The sequence below is a fragment of the Panthera uncia genome (assembly GCF_023721935.1).
Source record: "Panthera uncia isolate 11264 chromosome B3 unlocalized genomic scaffold, Puncia_PCG_1.0 HiC_scaffold_1, whole genome shotgun sequence".
Classification (NCBI taxonomy): Eukaryota; Metazoa; Chordata; class Mammalia; order Carnivora; family Felidae; genus Panthera; species Panthera uncia.
Window position 1 is genome coordinate 15,214,809 of NW_026057582.1, and position 12,048 is coordinate 15,226,856.

A 12,048-nucleotide genomic window follows, 5' to 3' on the forward strand; every position below is an offset into this window, starting at 1 on the left:
AAAGTCACACTTGGAAAATGTTTCTGATAAAGAATGGGTAATTCACATCTCTTTTAGACTTATGTGCTGTGGTGAGGAGATTCTTTGATAAAAAATACTTTCCTGTATCACTAGAGTAAAATGAGTTATAGTGCCTAGACTCTAGGCCATCTCTGTTATTAACAGTTTTCTCAGATGCAAAACGAAGGTCTTGGATGTTCTCTTTCAATTCTAAAACCTCATCATGATTCTAAACCAGCGAGAGTTGTGCATCTTCCTTTTATCTATCCTCATTAAGAATTTGCCTTTGTGATGTAGCACATCACTGTGATCTTATGTGTGCTAAAAAAAATTACTTCTACGATGTACTTACAATACTTGGCTTTAGGTGTACTGGTGGGATCTTGTAAGAATTATTACAACACTCCCCACGTCTGTTAGGTCTCCAGTACCTAATATAGTCCCTGGCACGCATTACATTGTCAGGATTTGTTGAATGATTGAATGGATATTTCAGTTTTAGAAATCACTGGAATAAGTGACTTTTTGAAAAATATCCACCAAGTATTCAAGGTTTTAAAACATATTTTAATTGTAAAAAGTTATGTTGTCTTATGACATGTCTATAAATTCAAGAACAGGACATTCCATAAAGTACGAAAAATTGCTTTTTAAGAATTTTTTTTAACGTTTATTTTTGAGAGAGAGAGAGAGAGAGAGAGAGAGAGCGCACGTGCGCGCACAGGGAAGGGTCAGAGAGAGAGGGAGACACAGAATCGGAAGCAGGCTCCAGGCTCTGAGCTGTCAGCACAGAGCCCGATGTGGGGCTTGAACTCATGGACTGCGAGATCATGACCTGAGCTGAAGTCAGAGGCTTAACCGACTGAGCCACTCAGGCGCCCCAGAAAAATTGCTTTTTAGATTATGTTAAAGATGATGAGAGCAGTGGTGTCTGAGTGATCATGTCTACGTTCTGACACTTCACTTTCAGTTCAGACTCTGACTTTCTGTTTTGCAGATTTGGAATGAGAGGTCATTTGACATCAATTATATCAAGGTCTGTACAACTTTAAATCTTTTTATCTTTAAGTTTTTGGTAAATAATTCCCTTATGGTACCATGGAAATTAGAAGTAGGAACGCTGTATTTTTTACAGCACAGATGTTTGTTTTGCTAGTTCTGACATAAAATTTGAGCAAAAACGTAGTCATGTTTAAATTCCTGATTAAAGTGTCTGTAATTCCCTGTGAACCCCGAGTTTCATTGTCTAAAGAGTTGTGTTGAATTTTCCCATTTTAAAATTTATTATTTGTAGAATTATGATGATGATTATAAAAACAGCAGCATCATTTTAGACTTTTAGGACTTAGAGAAATGTAGCTTCTTTTTGTTTCAACTGAGCAAAGGAGGCGAAGATGAAAAAGAACAAAGACCTTAGTTTGGGGTCTTGTAATTGCATCTCAGGGAGCACAGATTCTGGAGTAGCCAGAAAAGCGTCTCACTCACTTTTCTGGGGAAAGCAAGGAGTTTTTCTGAGAAAGAAGGAAGGGGTAGTTACATGATGTAGATAAAGAGGAGAAAAGAGAAAACTGCTAATTTGGTGCTGACCGGTTGAGCCACTTCTGATGACTATGTCATTGATTACTTTGTTGTGCTATTACAAACAAAACTATCCCTAGAAGGCATGAGTTAATTTTGCTGCCCTCATATGATCTGAATGCCAGTTGCTCTGTTGAAATATTAGGAGGAATTGCTTGTAAGACTGTTGCCACTTCTGGTCCAGTTCAAGAGTTCATCAGGTGGAAAGGAAAGTGGAACTTGAAAATGGGGCCTTTTATGTCCAGAAATTTTATATAGTTCCACATCCAATATCAAAATTTCCAGTATGCAGTCTCATTATTATTTTCTGTGGAATGCCTATTCTATTGGAATATTCTATATGTTTCTATCTGTGATTAACAAATAGGTGGCAACTAACATTTGCAAAGTATGTTATTTTTTGAGTCACTTTTCCTAAATATTTGCCTCCACTTAATTCTCACTCCCTTCCATACAAGGTAACTACTATGATTGCTATTTTTCAGGAAAGGAAAAACTGAGAATAATGACCCTCTGTCACTGGGAAACTAATGGCAATTTAACTTTTAAGGTGGAGATATTCTTTAGTTTACTTTTCAGTTCCATTTGTTTGTGTTTCCTCCAAGAAACACAGTTTTGTGGTTATATTTTGTTTCAGGTAAAAAATTCTTTAAGTGTCTTATGTTTTTATTTTTTTAAATGTTTTTATTTTTGAAAGAGAGTGACAGAGTGAGTGGGAGAGGGGCAGAGAGAGAGGGAGACACAGAATCTGAAGCAGGCTCTAGGCTCTGAGCCGTCAGCACAGAGCCCAGTGTGGGGCTTGAACTCATGAGCTATGAGATCATGACCTGAGCCGAAGTCAGATGCTTACCTGACTGAGCCACCTAGGGGCCCCTAAATGTCTTATGTTTTTGAGCAGGTAATATCCACTAAATTTCTTTCATTTATTCCCCAGCAGGCATTGACTCAACTCCAGGCTTGTCAGTCCTTCCCTATGTACTTGGAAGATAAAGATAGAAAAAATACTGTTGCTGCCCAAGAGGCACTCACATTTGGGGACTAAAGAGTCCCACGTGGACAACTGAAATATCAGTCCTAAGTTCTCTAGAAGGATAATGCCCAGGCAGGGTTGTCAGAAGGTGCAGAGAGGAGATGACATTCTGCTTGGGTGGATTAGGGAACTCTATTAAAGGAGGTGACCTGGAGTTGGAATCTTCAATATGGGATGGACAGGAACTCCCCTTGTTGCTAGGGCAGGTGTGGACACTGCAAAGAAGTGAAGATTGAGAGTACAGGGATTTGGGGGAGGAGCAAGGATGAAAGGTGGAGTAGATGAGCTGGGGACTCTGAGCCTTGCACAGCCCAATGTGTTCACTGGGAGCAACGGTGCACTTCACTCTGTAGCCATGGGGTTTGATGGGGTGGCTTGCAGCCAGGGCCTGTAACTCAGGGTCAACTCCAGGCTGCAGGCGTTATCTATCAGTGTAGTGGTGAGAATGTGGTGGAGGGGGCGTTGTGGGGTTATGGGAGGTGGAGCAGGGGGCTAGTATAAGATGGAGGCTCAAGGTTAGTGAAAAGCTGTGGCTTCTGGGAGCACAGGGCTGACGAGAGCCGCAATAGCCCCGAGTGGAAGACAAATTAGTGCGTGTGTCCTGGGTGACCCTGCGGTTGGCACAGCTTCACGGCAGGGTCTTAGCAGTGAAGGTGAGGAATTGTCTGTCTATGCAGATTTGACATTTCACAGCTTACGGTTTTTTCCTTGCGACTATACATGTGTCTCTCTAGTTGTGTCCGCTTCATATGAAGGAAGCATTAAGAACATTAGAATCTGGTTTCCTTTTTCTTTTAAACTAATGATCTGCAGCTATGGTGGTGGTTTTATTTATTTTACTATTAAGGGTCTGTTGTGGATTCCATTAAAGTCAGAGGGAAAATCCCTCTAGAACATTTTTACCTCTTTTTTTTTTTTCTTTTTACATTCCCACCAAGTAAATTATCTTAATGATAGTGCTTTTATTTTCCAAAGGAGGCACATTTCTATTGAGAAATAATACGGACACTATCATCCAGGATGCTGACTTTCGAAGATACTTCAGCTGTTGTGGTTGTAATTCAACAGCTATAAACACAGTTGTGAACTTCTCTGCATTCTGTTTATCTTCCCAAAAGGTGTTAAGAAGGATGCTGAACTATCAAGGTCTCCATCGAGTGAAAATCATAGCAAGTGACAATCTCTGGGAACCCATTTCTGCTTCTATGTTGCTCGACACTGAGCTCTTGAATGTGATTGATGTTATAGGGTAAGGACGGTTTTCCTTTGAAAACTTAACAGTTTCTGATTGCTTGCTTGGGATACTGACTTTGTTTTTGCTTTTCCTTCCCACCTGATTACATTTGCAGAGGTAGCTTTCTTGTATTTACTTAACTAAAGCATGTATAACTGATACTTCATTCCTTTTTCTTTGAAATATACATACAGTTGACCCTTGAATAGCACAGGTATGAACTAAGCCAATCTGCTTATGTGTGGAATTTTTATGGTACTGTGAATGTATTTTCTTTTCCTTATTATTTTCTTAATAGCATTTTCTTTTCTCTAGCTTATTGTAAGAATACAGTGTACAGTAAATAGAACATACAAAATATGTGTTAATGGCCTATGTTGTTGGGTCTTCTGGTCAACAGTCTATTAGTAGTTAAATTTTAGGGGAGTCAAAGATTATACTCAGATTTTCAAATACACATGTTGGGGGGCAGCATGTTGCCCAAGGTTCATCTCTACTTTGGGATCTTTCTATGAATGAAATGTATTGGTACTTTACAAATATTGTGTTAACGTTTGGGGTAATGAAGCATGGCTTTGTTTAGATTAAGGGGCAGGGTAGTTTTTAAATTTTAGAAATTACAAATGGCAGACTTCCTGTGGTTGGGAGTTCTTCCATGAATGAACACTTATGTAAATGGTACGGCATGAACCCTGACCATGGCTCTTGTCATGTTTCCTCAGCAGGGTAGCGTTGACCCTGCTTCTTAGTCCAGCTCTGCCATTTAGTCCTCTGGGTCTTGGCCTTCCTGAGTTCCAGCAGTAATTTTTTCTCTGTCTTATTTATTTGCTTCTTTCCAGTCTTATTTAGAAATAACTGATGTACATTACTGTGTAAGTTTAAGGTGTATGGCCTGATGATTTGATTTACATATATGTGAGATGACTACAAAGGTTTGGTTAACATCCATCATTGCATATAGATTCAGTGAAAAGGAAAAGAAAATTTTCCTTATGATGAGTGTTCTTAGGATGTACTTTGTTAACGACTATGTATCGCACTCAGTGTTAATTATAGTCATCATACTGTACATTACATCCCTAGTACTGACTTATTTATAATTGGAATTTTGTACCTGTTGACAACCTTCCTCCAATTCCCCCTCCTATCTGTGACGTAGGAGTATTTAAAAAAAATTTTTTTTTTGACATTTATTTATTATTGAGAGACAGAGACAGAGCGTGAGCATGGGAAAGGCAGAGAGAGAGGAAGACATAGAATCCGAAGCAGGCTCCACGCTCTGAGCTGTCAGCACAGAGCCCGACGCGGGGCTCGAACTCGCAAACTGTGAGATCGTGACCTGAGCCGAAGTCAGACACTCAACCACCTGAGCCACCGAGGCGCCCCCCCTGACCTGGCAGTATTTTTTAAAGTGAATTTGAATTTTGTTTGTCATAACAACATATCACATTTGAAAAATAGAATACACATATGTGTGTAATTGGTTCTTTATTTGGTGTGAAGACTGCTTGACATGTGTCTTTTTGTTTTGAATGAAGAATTTTGAATGTACACAAAGTAAGCAGAATAATATAATGAATATCCGTGTTCCCATCACTCAGTCTCCATAACTGTGACCCATGCCTAGTTCTCCATCACACATACCTGTCCATTCTGTTACCTGAACTTGGGTTCATCTGTTGGTGGCTGTGGGGCCAACAGACACAACCAAGCTAAAGAATAGGGAAAGGAAGGGTTTTATTTGTAAAGTAAAGGAGAAAAAGTAAAGGAAAACACCTGGAGTGTTTCCCAGAGCGGTGTCTCCTGGAACAATAAAACTGGGGAAATTTTAGGCTAAGGGTACCTATGTATTCATGAAGGGACTTGTACTATGAGGCATTCAGCATAGAATTGGGGCAGAAGTCATCTTAAGATGACAGAGTCCAGGCCTCAAAGGTCAGCATCATCACTTCTGGGTATCTGAGCGCTCAGAAAGGTTTAGATCTTGCAAAGATAGCTCAAGAATGTGCGTCAGGTCAGTCTTTGGTTTTGAACCAGCACTGGGAGATTTACCACTGATTCCTAGTTCCTGATGTGATTAGGTTATCTCCTGGTCTGATAGTGGCTGTTTGTTCTTACGTTTTTTTTTTTGTTCCCTTAAAATTGTTATCTCCTGGCATCTATTGTTCTGCAATTTCAACATATCTCAGGAAGTTCTGCAAGAAACAGGCTTTGGGCAAATAGTGCTGGTCAGTCAGGCATAGATCACAAGATGGCTGGGGGCCCACGATGACTTTTCTTACAGTCAAGGAAGATTGTCTTGTCTTTTTTTCCTCGGGGACCCCAGCTCTTTCCACTTACAGTTCCTCTCTTCCTTTTCCCACATTATTTTGAAGCAGATTCCACACACATGTTATTTCTTCCATACATGTTTTAAGACATATCTCTGAAGATAAGGATTCTTTTTCTTTTTACCATAAGCAATAATACCATTATTACATCTAAAAATGTCACAGTTTTTTGATATTATCAAATACCTGTTTTTGTTAGTTTATAGTTCTATTTGATTGAATCTGGATCCAATTTAGATTCATACACTGGGATTGGTTGATATTTAAGTCTCTTCTAATTTTTCGGTTCTTACCCCACCTTTTTATTCCCTTTCATTTGTCAAAAAAAGCTGGATTGTGTGACCTGTAAAGTTTCTCACAGTCTGGATTTAATGGTTTCATCCTTTCAGTTTGGTTTAACCTGACCATCTGTTCTGTTTCCTGTTGGAAATTGATAGAAGCATGGTTAGGTTAGATTTAAGCTTTTTCTTTTCTTTTTTTTTTTTTTGGCAAGAAAAGTAAGACGTATTTAAACATTTCATACATTGAAATTAGAATATAATTTTTGCCTTTATTGTTAAAACTTTTCATAAATAGCTGAAGCGTTGAGAGGAAAGAAAGTTGTATTGATTTTGAATATATTTGGCTAGGAAAAAATATTTAAATGAAGATAATGGGTTTTACTGTATCTTCATGAACAAGTTGGATGTTTAATTCATTTTATCTTTATTGATGTGGGTTTCTAATGCTACACAAACTCCTTTGTGCAGTGCTTTAGCTCTGCTTTATTATTTTCTAATTTTATTGCACTGTGGTCATTTAATGCTGAATTTGTTTTTCCAAAAACTTTCTCAGGAACTTCTTTTTGTATTATTATATTAGGATGTAGTCTCTATCCGTATATAAGAGTTAAGTGTATATTCTCTACCTTTTCTACCTTACTGATTGCATTGTTTAGATATTCTGTATGCTGATTATTTTGTTCACTTGACCATCCAGGTTTACCAAGAGTGTTAGTTTCGTCTCACTAGTGGGTTTCAGTTTCATGCGGTTTATGCTTATGAAAGTTGCTGCTGTGTTATTTGGCACCTAGGTATTAATAAATGTCTTCTCTTCATTCTGGTTTGTAACAGTTGACCCTAGAAAATGTCATTGTTTGTGGTGCTTGGTTGGCTTACTAGGAAAAACATGTGACTCTTGATCTCAAGGTCATGAGTTTGAGCTCCATGTTGGGTTTAGAGATTTTAAAAAAAAGAAAAGGAAAGACAATGCCATTCTTTGCTTCATTATGCTTCTTGGATTGAATTTTGCTTTGCCTATGACTAAGAGACCTCTGTGTTCTTTTCATTTATATTTGCCTGATCTGTCTTTGCCCGTAATTTCATCCTTTACCTTTCGAGGTCATCTCAGGTTAGGTGTGTTGCTTGCATTATAGCATAGATTCAGATTTTGCTTTTTTTGCTGCCCTAAAAAATCTTCAGAGTTTAATGAATAGGTTAAACTCATTTATATAACTGAAGGTTTTGTTTTCTATCCTGCTACATTGTCTTTTGTTATTTAATTATTTAAACTATATATATAATCATATAAAATCTTGCTCTGTGATTTGTTTTCTTTGCACTTCTAAAAAATATTTATTTATTTATTTTGAGAGAGGGGAGTAGGGGTAGGGGAAGAGAGAGAGGGAGAGCGAATCCCAAGCAGGCTGTGTGTTGTCAGCATGGAGCCCAACGTGGGGCTCGATCTCACAAACTGTTGGATCGTGTCCTGAGCCAAAATCAAGAGTCGAACGCTTAGCTAACTGAGCCACCCAGGCACCCCTTGTTTGCCCTTTTTGAAGGAGGTTTCTTTTTTGTTATTTAGCAGGGTTTGGCTTTTGGTTCTATTGATTGCATTTGTACTGACACCTTTATACCAGTGGGTCTCGGCTGGGGATAATTTTGCCTCCCAGAGTACAGGTGGTAATGTCTGGAAATATTTTTGATTGTTCCTGGCATGATAGGTGGAGCCCAGAGATGTTTCTAAGTATCCTCCCAAGCACTAGATAAGTTCCCCACAACAAAGAATTATCTGACCAAATGTCAGTAGTGAAGTTGAGAAACTGTTTATACTAATCCTCTTAGTTTCTTTTAGTTATTATGTATTGGTTTACTATACACAATGGGAAAATTATTTCATAACTTTTTCTTTCTCCCCTTCTCACACCAACAGTGGAATTTTAATTACCAAAATTTCTTAATCTTTGGACTTTTACATGAGCTTAAGCTTCTACTATCTTGATTTGTGAGCTGCAAGCTGTAACCTTTAACTCCCAGCCAATTGGCAAGCTTTATTTACATTTCATTTTCTTTTCTCTTCCTATTTTGCATCCACTATATTAGTTATACATTATCAGAACATGTAACGTTTATGTACTACTCAATTACTCTTTCTTTTAGTATATAGTTCTGCCATTAGGCATATGCAGTGTTCACCTTCAAGTCTTTTGCTGAAGTTTCTTCCCTAGATTCTTGGGTGTCCCAAGCTTAATATTTACCATATTTTTTCAGGAAGTGCTAATGGAAACAATATTTCTTGATCTCTTACATGTTTATTACTATTTATCTGTGGCCTTTATATTTGAAGGACAGTTTGGCTAGATATAAAATTCCTGCCTCACATTTTTTAAATACTTGAATGTCATAAAATTTACTCCATTGGTTACTTATGTAAAATGTTGCTGCTGAGAATTCTGATGCTAGACTTCTTTTCTTTCTTTCTTTCTTTCTTTCTTTCTTTCTTTCTTTCTTTCTCTTTCTGTTGTTGTTTCCCCCTCTCTTGGACCTCTCACCTACTCAAATGCAGAAGAAGCTGCTGGTGGTCTACCAAAACCTATCCTGTTCTTCCTGGGCCCAAGGCAAGATTCTTAGCATTCTTTGCAGTTAAGATGTGGCAATCTGATTAAGTTCCTGGTGATGAAATGAGAGCAAAAAATGATAAGAAACACCCCAGGGTTCGTATTCTAGGATATTGGTACATTCTCTTCTATCCGTTTTCCTTCCTACTGGCTGGAATCTGTGGCAACCAGTTGAGCGTGGAGAAGATATACGAGCTGCTTCCACCAACCTTGGCTCTCAACTAAGGATGATCATATGGAAGCAAAGAGTCTGAGGCATCTAAACAGTGTTACTTATTTTTTTGGTATAAATACTCTGTTTTGTCCCTGAGAATTCCATATCTTTGCACAATGGAAATAGTGAACAAAAACAAAAACACCCCCTCATGTTAGTCATTGAAACTGTCTCCAAGAATAGAAAATATCCTTTTGTAGATATGCTTATCTTATATGCCAGTATAAGGAATTACTTCTATTTCCATGGTGGGATACTTGATACTATAACTTGATCCCTTGGATCACTGAACTATGTCAGACATAACCATCGCTAGCTTCCATGTGTTAGGATATCATTTACATGGTTTTAAACTGTTTTCATAGACCAAAACAGGTTGTGGTTTAAGCAAGATAGGTGCTTATTTCTTAAATAAAAGTATAAAACGGTATACGGGAGCACAGAGCAGCTCTGTTCTATAAGGTGCTCTCTAGTTTCTGTGCTTCTGGCATTTAGTGTATTATCCTTGTTCAGACTTTTTGTTTTTTTTTCCTTATAAATGACTTGGCACAGTTCCTGTGGATCCAAAGAATATTTTCCCTTAACTCTAACGTCAAGTAGTTATACACTATTTACCACTTCTAGGTATATAGTACATGCCTTTTCAATATCTGTATTTAAGTGTTTTCTTATTTCAGTAAGATCCCGCTCCATGACTTTGATTTATGTCTTTGGATCTTGTTTCCATATTACCTTTGTTCCATATTTATCTGAAACCATTGTTACCTCTTTATTTTGGCTTGATTCTCTATAATGTTATCCTTGCCATCCCCTGTTTTCCTTTTGGTGTTTTCCATTTCTGTTCTATCTTGTGTTCCTTTTCCTAAAGTATGTTTTTTATAATTATTCTATAATTCTCTCACTTTAGTCTCATGTACCTCTGTTGTCTAATAGCTTCATTTCCTTAAAATTTTTTTTAATAAAGTATAACATACATACACATGCCTACATCCGTACGTAAAAGTACATAAATCCTAAGAATATAGCATAATGAATTGTCACAAGGTGAACATACCCACGTAACTACTACCCAGGTCTAGAAATAGAAAATTATCAGTATCCAAGTAGCTCTCTCCTTAGAAATCTTTCTAATCATTAGCTCCTCCTTTGGTCCCAAAGGCAACTGCTAATGTTAGCTCTAACACCATAGACTAATTTTGCCTGTTTAAAAACTTTATTTAAATGGCATCTTAGAGTATCTTATTTTGATCAAAACTATATTTTTAAGATTAACTCATGTTGCCAGGTATAGATGTAGTTCATTTTCATTGCTGTTTTGCGTTCAGTTGTGGGAATATACCACAATTTATCTATTCTTTATAAATGGTCTTTGAATTATTTCTAACTTTTGGCTATTGTGGCATAATGAGATTTTGCTCAGGAGTTATTGATTCTGTGGCTGCTACTTCCATAGGAAGAGTAGATCTCCCTGCCGCATTCATGTTGTACTTGGCCTGCATTACATTTATAAATTCTTGTTTCGTACTCACTGTGCTTTCCGGGGTCAGCTCCCTCTGGGCCCCATTCTCCTTTCTGCCTGAATGTTGTCTCTCCCTCACCCTGGGTGTTCTTGTCTCATTCAATTTAGACTCTCATTCAAGCAGCTTATTTTCACAGTGAGGCTCTACCATTCCGGATAGAATTATTTGCTGTTTATCTCTGACATTGTTAAGGGTTTAAACCTGTATTGTCCAATACGGTAGCCACTAGCCACAGTTGGCTACGGGGCACTTGAAATGCAGCTAGTCTGAATTTCGGTGTGTTGTAAGTATAAAATAGACACTGGGTTTTTAAAGCTTGGATGTTTTGGGGCGCCTGGGTGGCTTAGTCACGGTTGAGCGTCCAACTCTTGATTTTGGCTCAGGTCATGATCTCACAGTTCATGAGATCCAGCAGGGCATCGGGCTCCATGCTGACAGTGTGGAGCCTGCTTGGGAAGCTCTCTCTCCCTTGCCCTCTGCCCCTCCCCTGCTTGTGCTCTCTCTCTCTCTCCCTCTCTCCAAATAAATAAATAAACTTTAGGGGTGCCTGGGTGGCTCAGTCGGTTAAGTGTCCGACTTCGGCTCAGGTCATGATCTCACAGTTTGTGGGCTTGAGCCCTGCGTCGGGCTCTGTGCTGACAGCCTGGAGCCTGGAGCCTGCTTCGGATTCTGTGTCCGCCCCTCCCCCTCAGTGCCCCTCCCTTAACTGTGCTCTCCATCTCTCTTAAAAATAAATGCATAAACATTAAAAAAAATTAAAAACCACGTTTCCTTTAAAAAATAAAGATTTGATATTTTAAAAATGTAAAATGTTATTCATAATTTTTTATGTTGAATCATAGCATTTTGGATCTAGTGGGTTTAAACAAAGTATATCATGGGGCGCCTGGGTGGCGCAGTCGGTTAAGCGTCCGACTTCAGCCAGGTCACGATCTCGCGGTCCGTGAGTTCGAGCCCCGCGTCAGGCTCTGGGCTGATGGCTCGGAGCCTGGAGCCTGTTTCCGATTCTGTGTCTCCCTCTCTCTCTGCCCCTCCCCTGTTCATGCTCTGTCTCTCTCTGTCCCAAAAATAAATAAAAAACGTTGAAAAAAAAAATTAAAAAAAAAAAAAAACAAAAAAAAAAAAACAAAGTATATCATGAAAATTTCCCTTCTGCTTTTTTAAATGCAGCTGCTACAAAATTTAGCATAATGCACATATCGCCCTCCTCCTATTTCTGTTGGTTTAAAGGGTCATGGTATTGTATTTGTACCTCTTAGTGAATTCA

The 12,048-nt window shown here is 38.4% G+C and overlaps 1 protein-coding gene across 5 annotated transcripts in view; it reads left to right on the top strand.

Annotated features, from left to right (window-relative positions):
• The window catches only part of GALC (galactosylceramidase), a 150,481-nt gene that overhangs the window by 14,684 nt on the left and 123,749 nt on the right, over positions 1-12,048 (top strand). For all 5 annotated transcript variants that reach the window (XM_049612376.1, XM_049612377.1, XM_049612378.1 and 2 more), the window contains exons 6-7: positions 998-1,036; positions 3,727-3,857. In XM_049612376.1, coding sequence (XP_049468333.1) covers positions 998-1,036; positions 3,727-3,857 — 170 coding nt within the window. The remainder of the gene's footprint in view (positions 1-997; positions 1,037-3,726; positions 3,858-12,048) is intronic.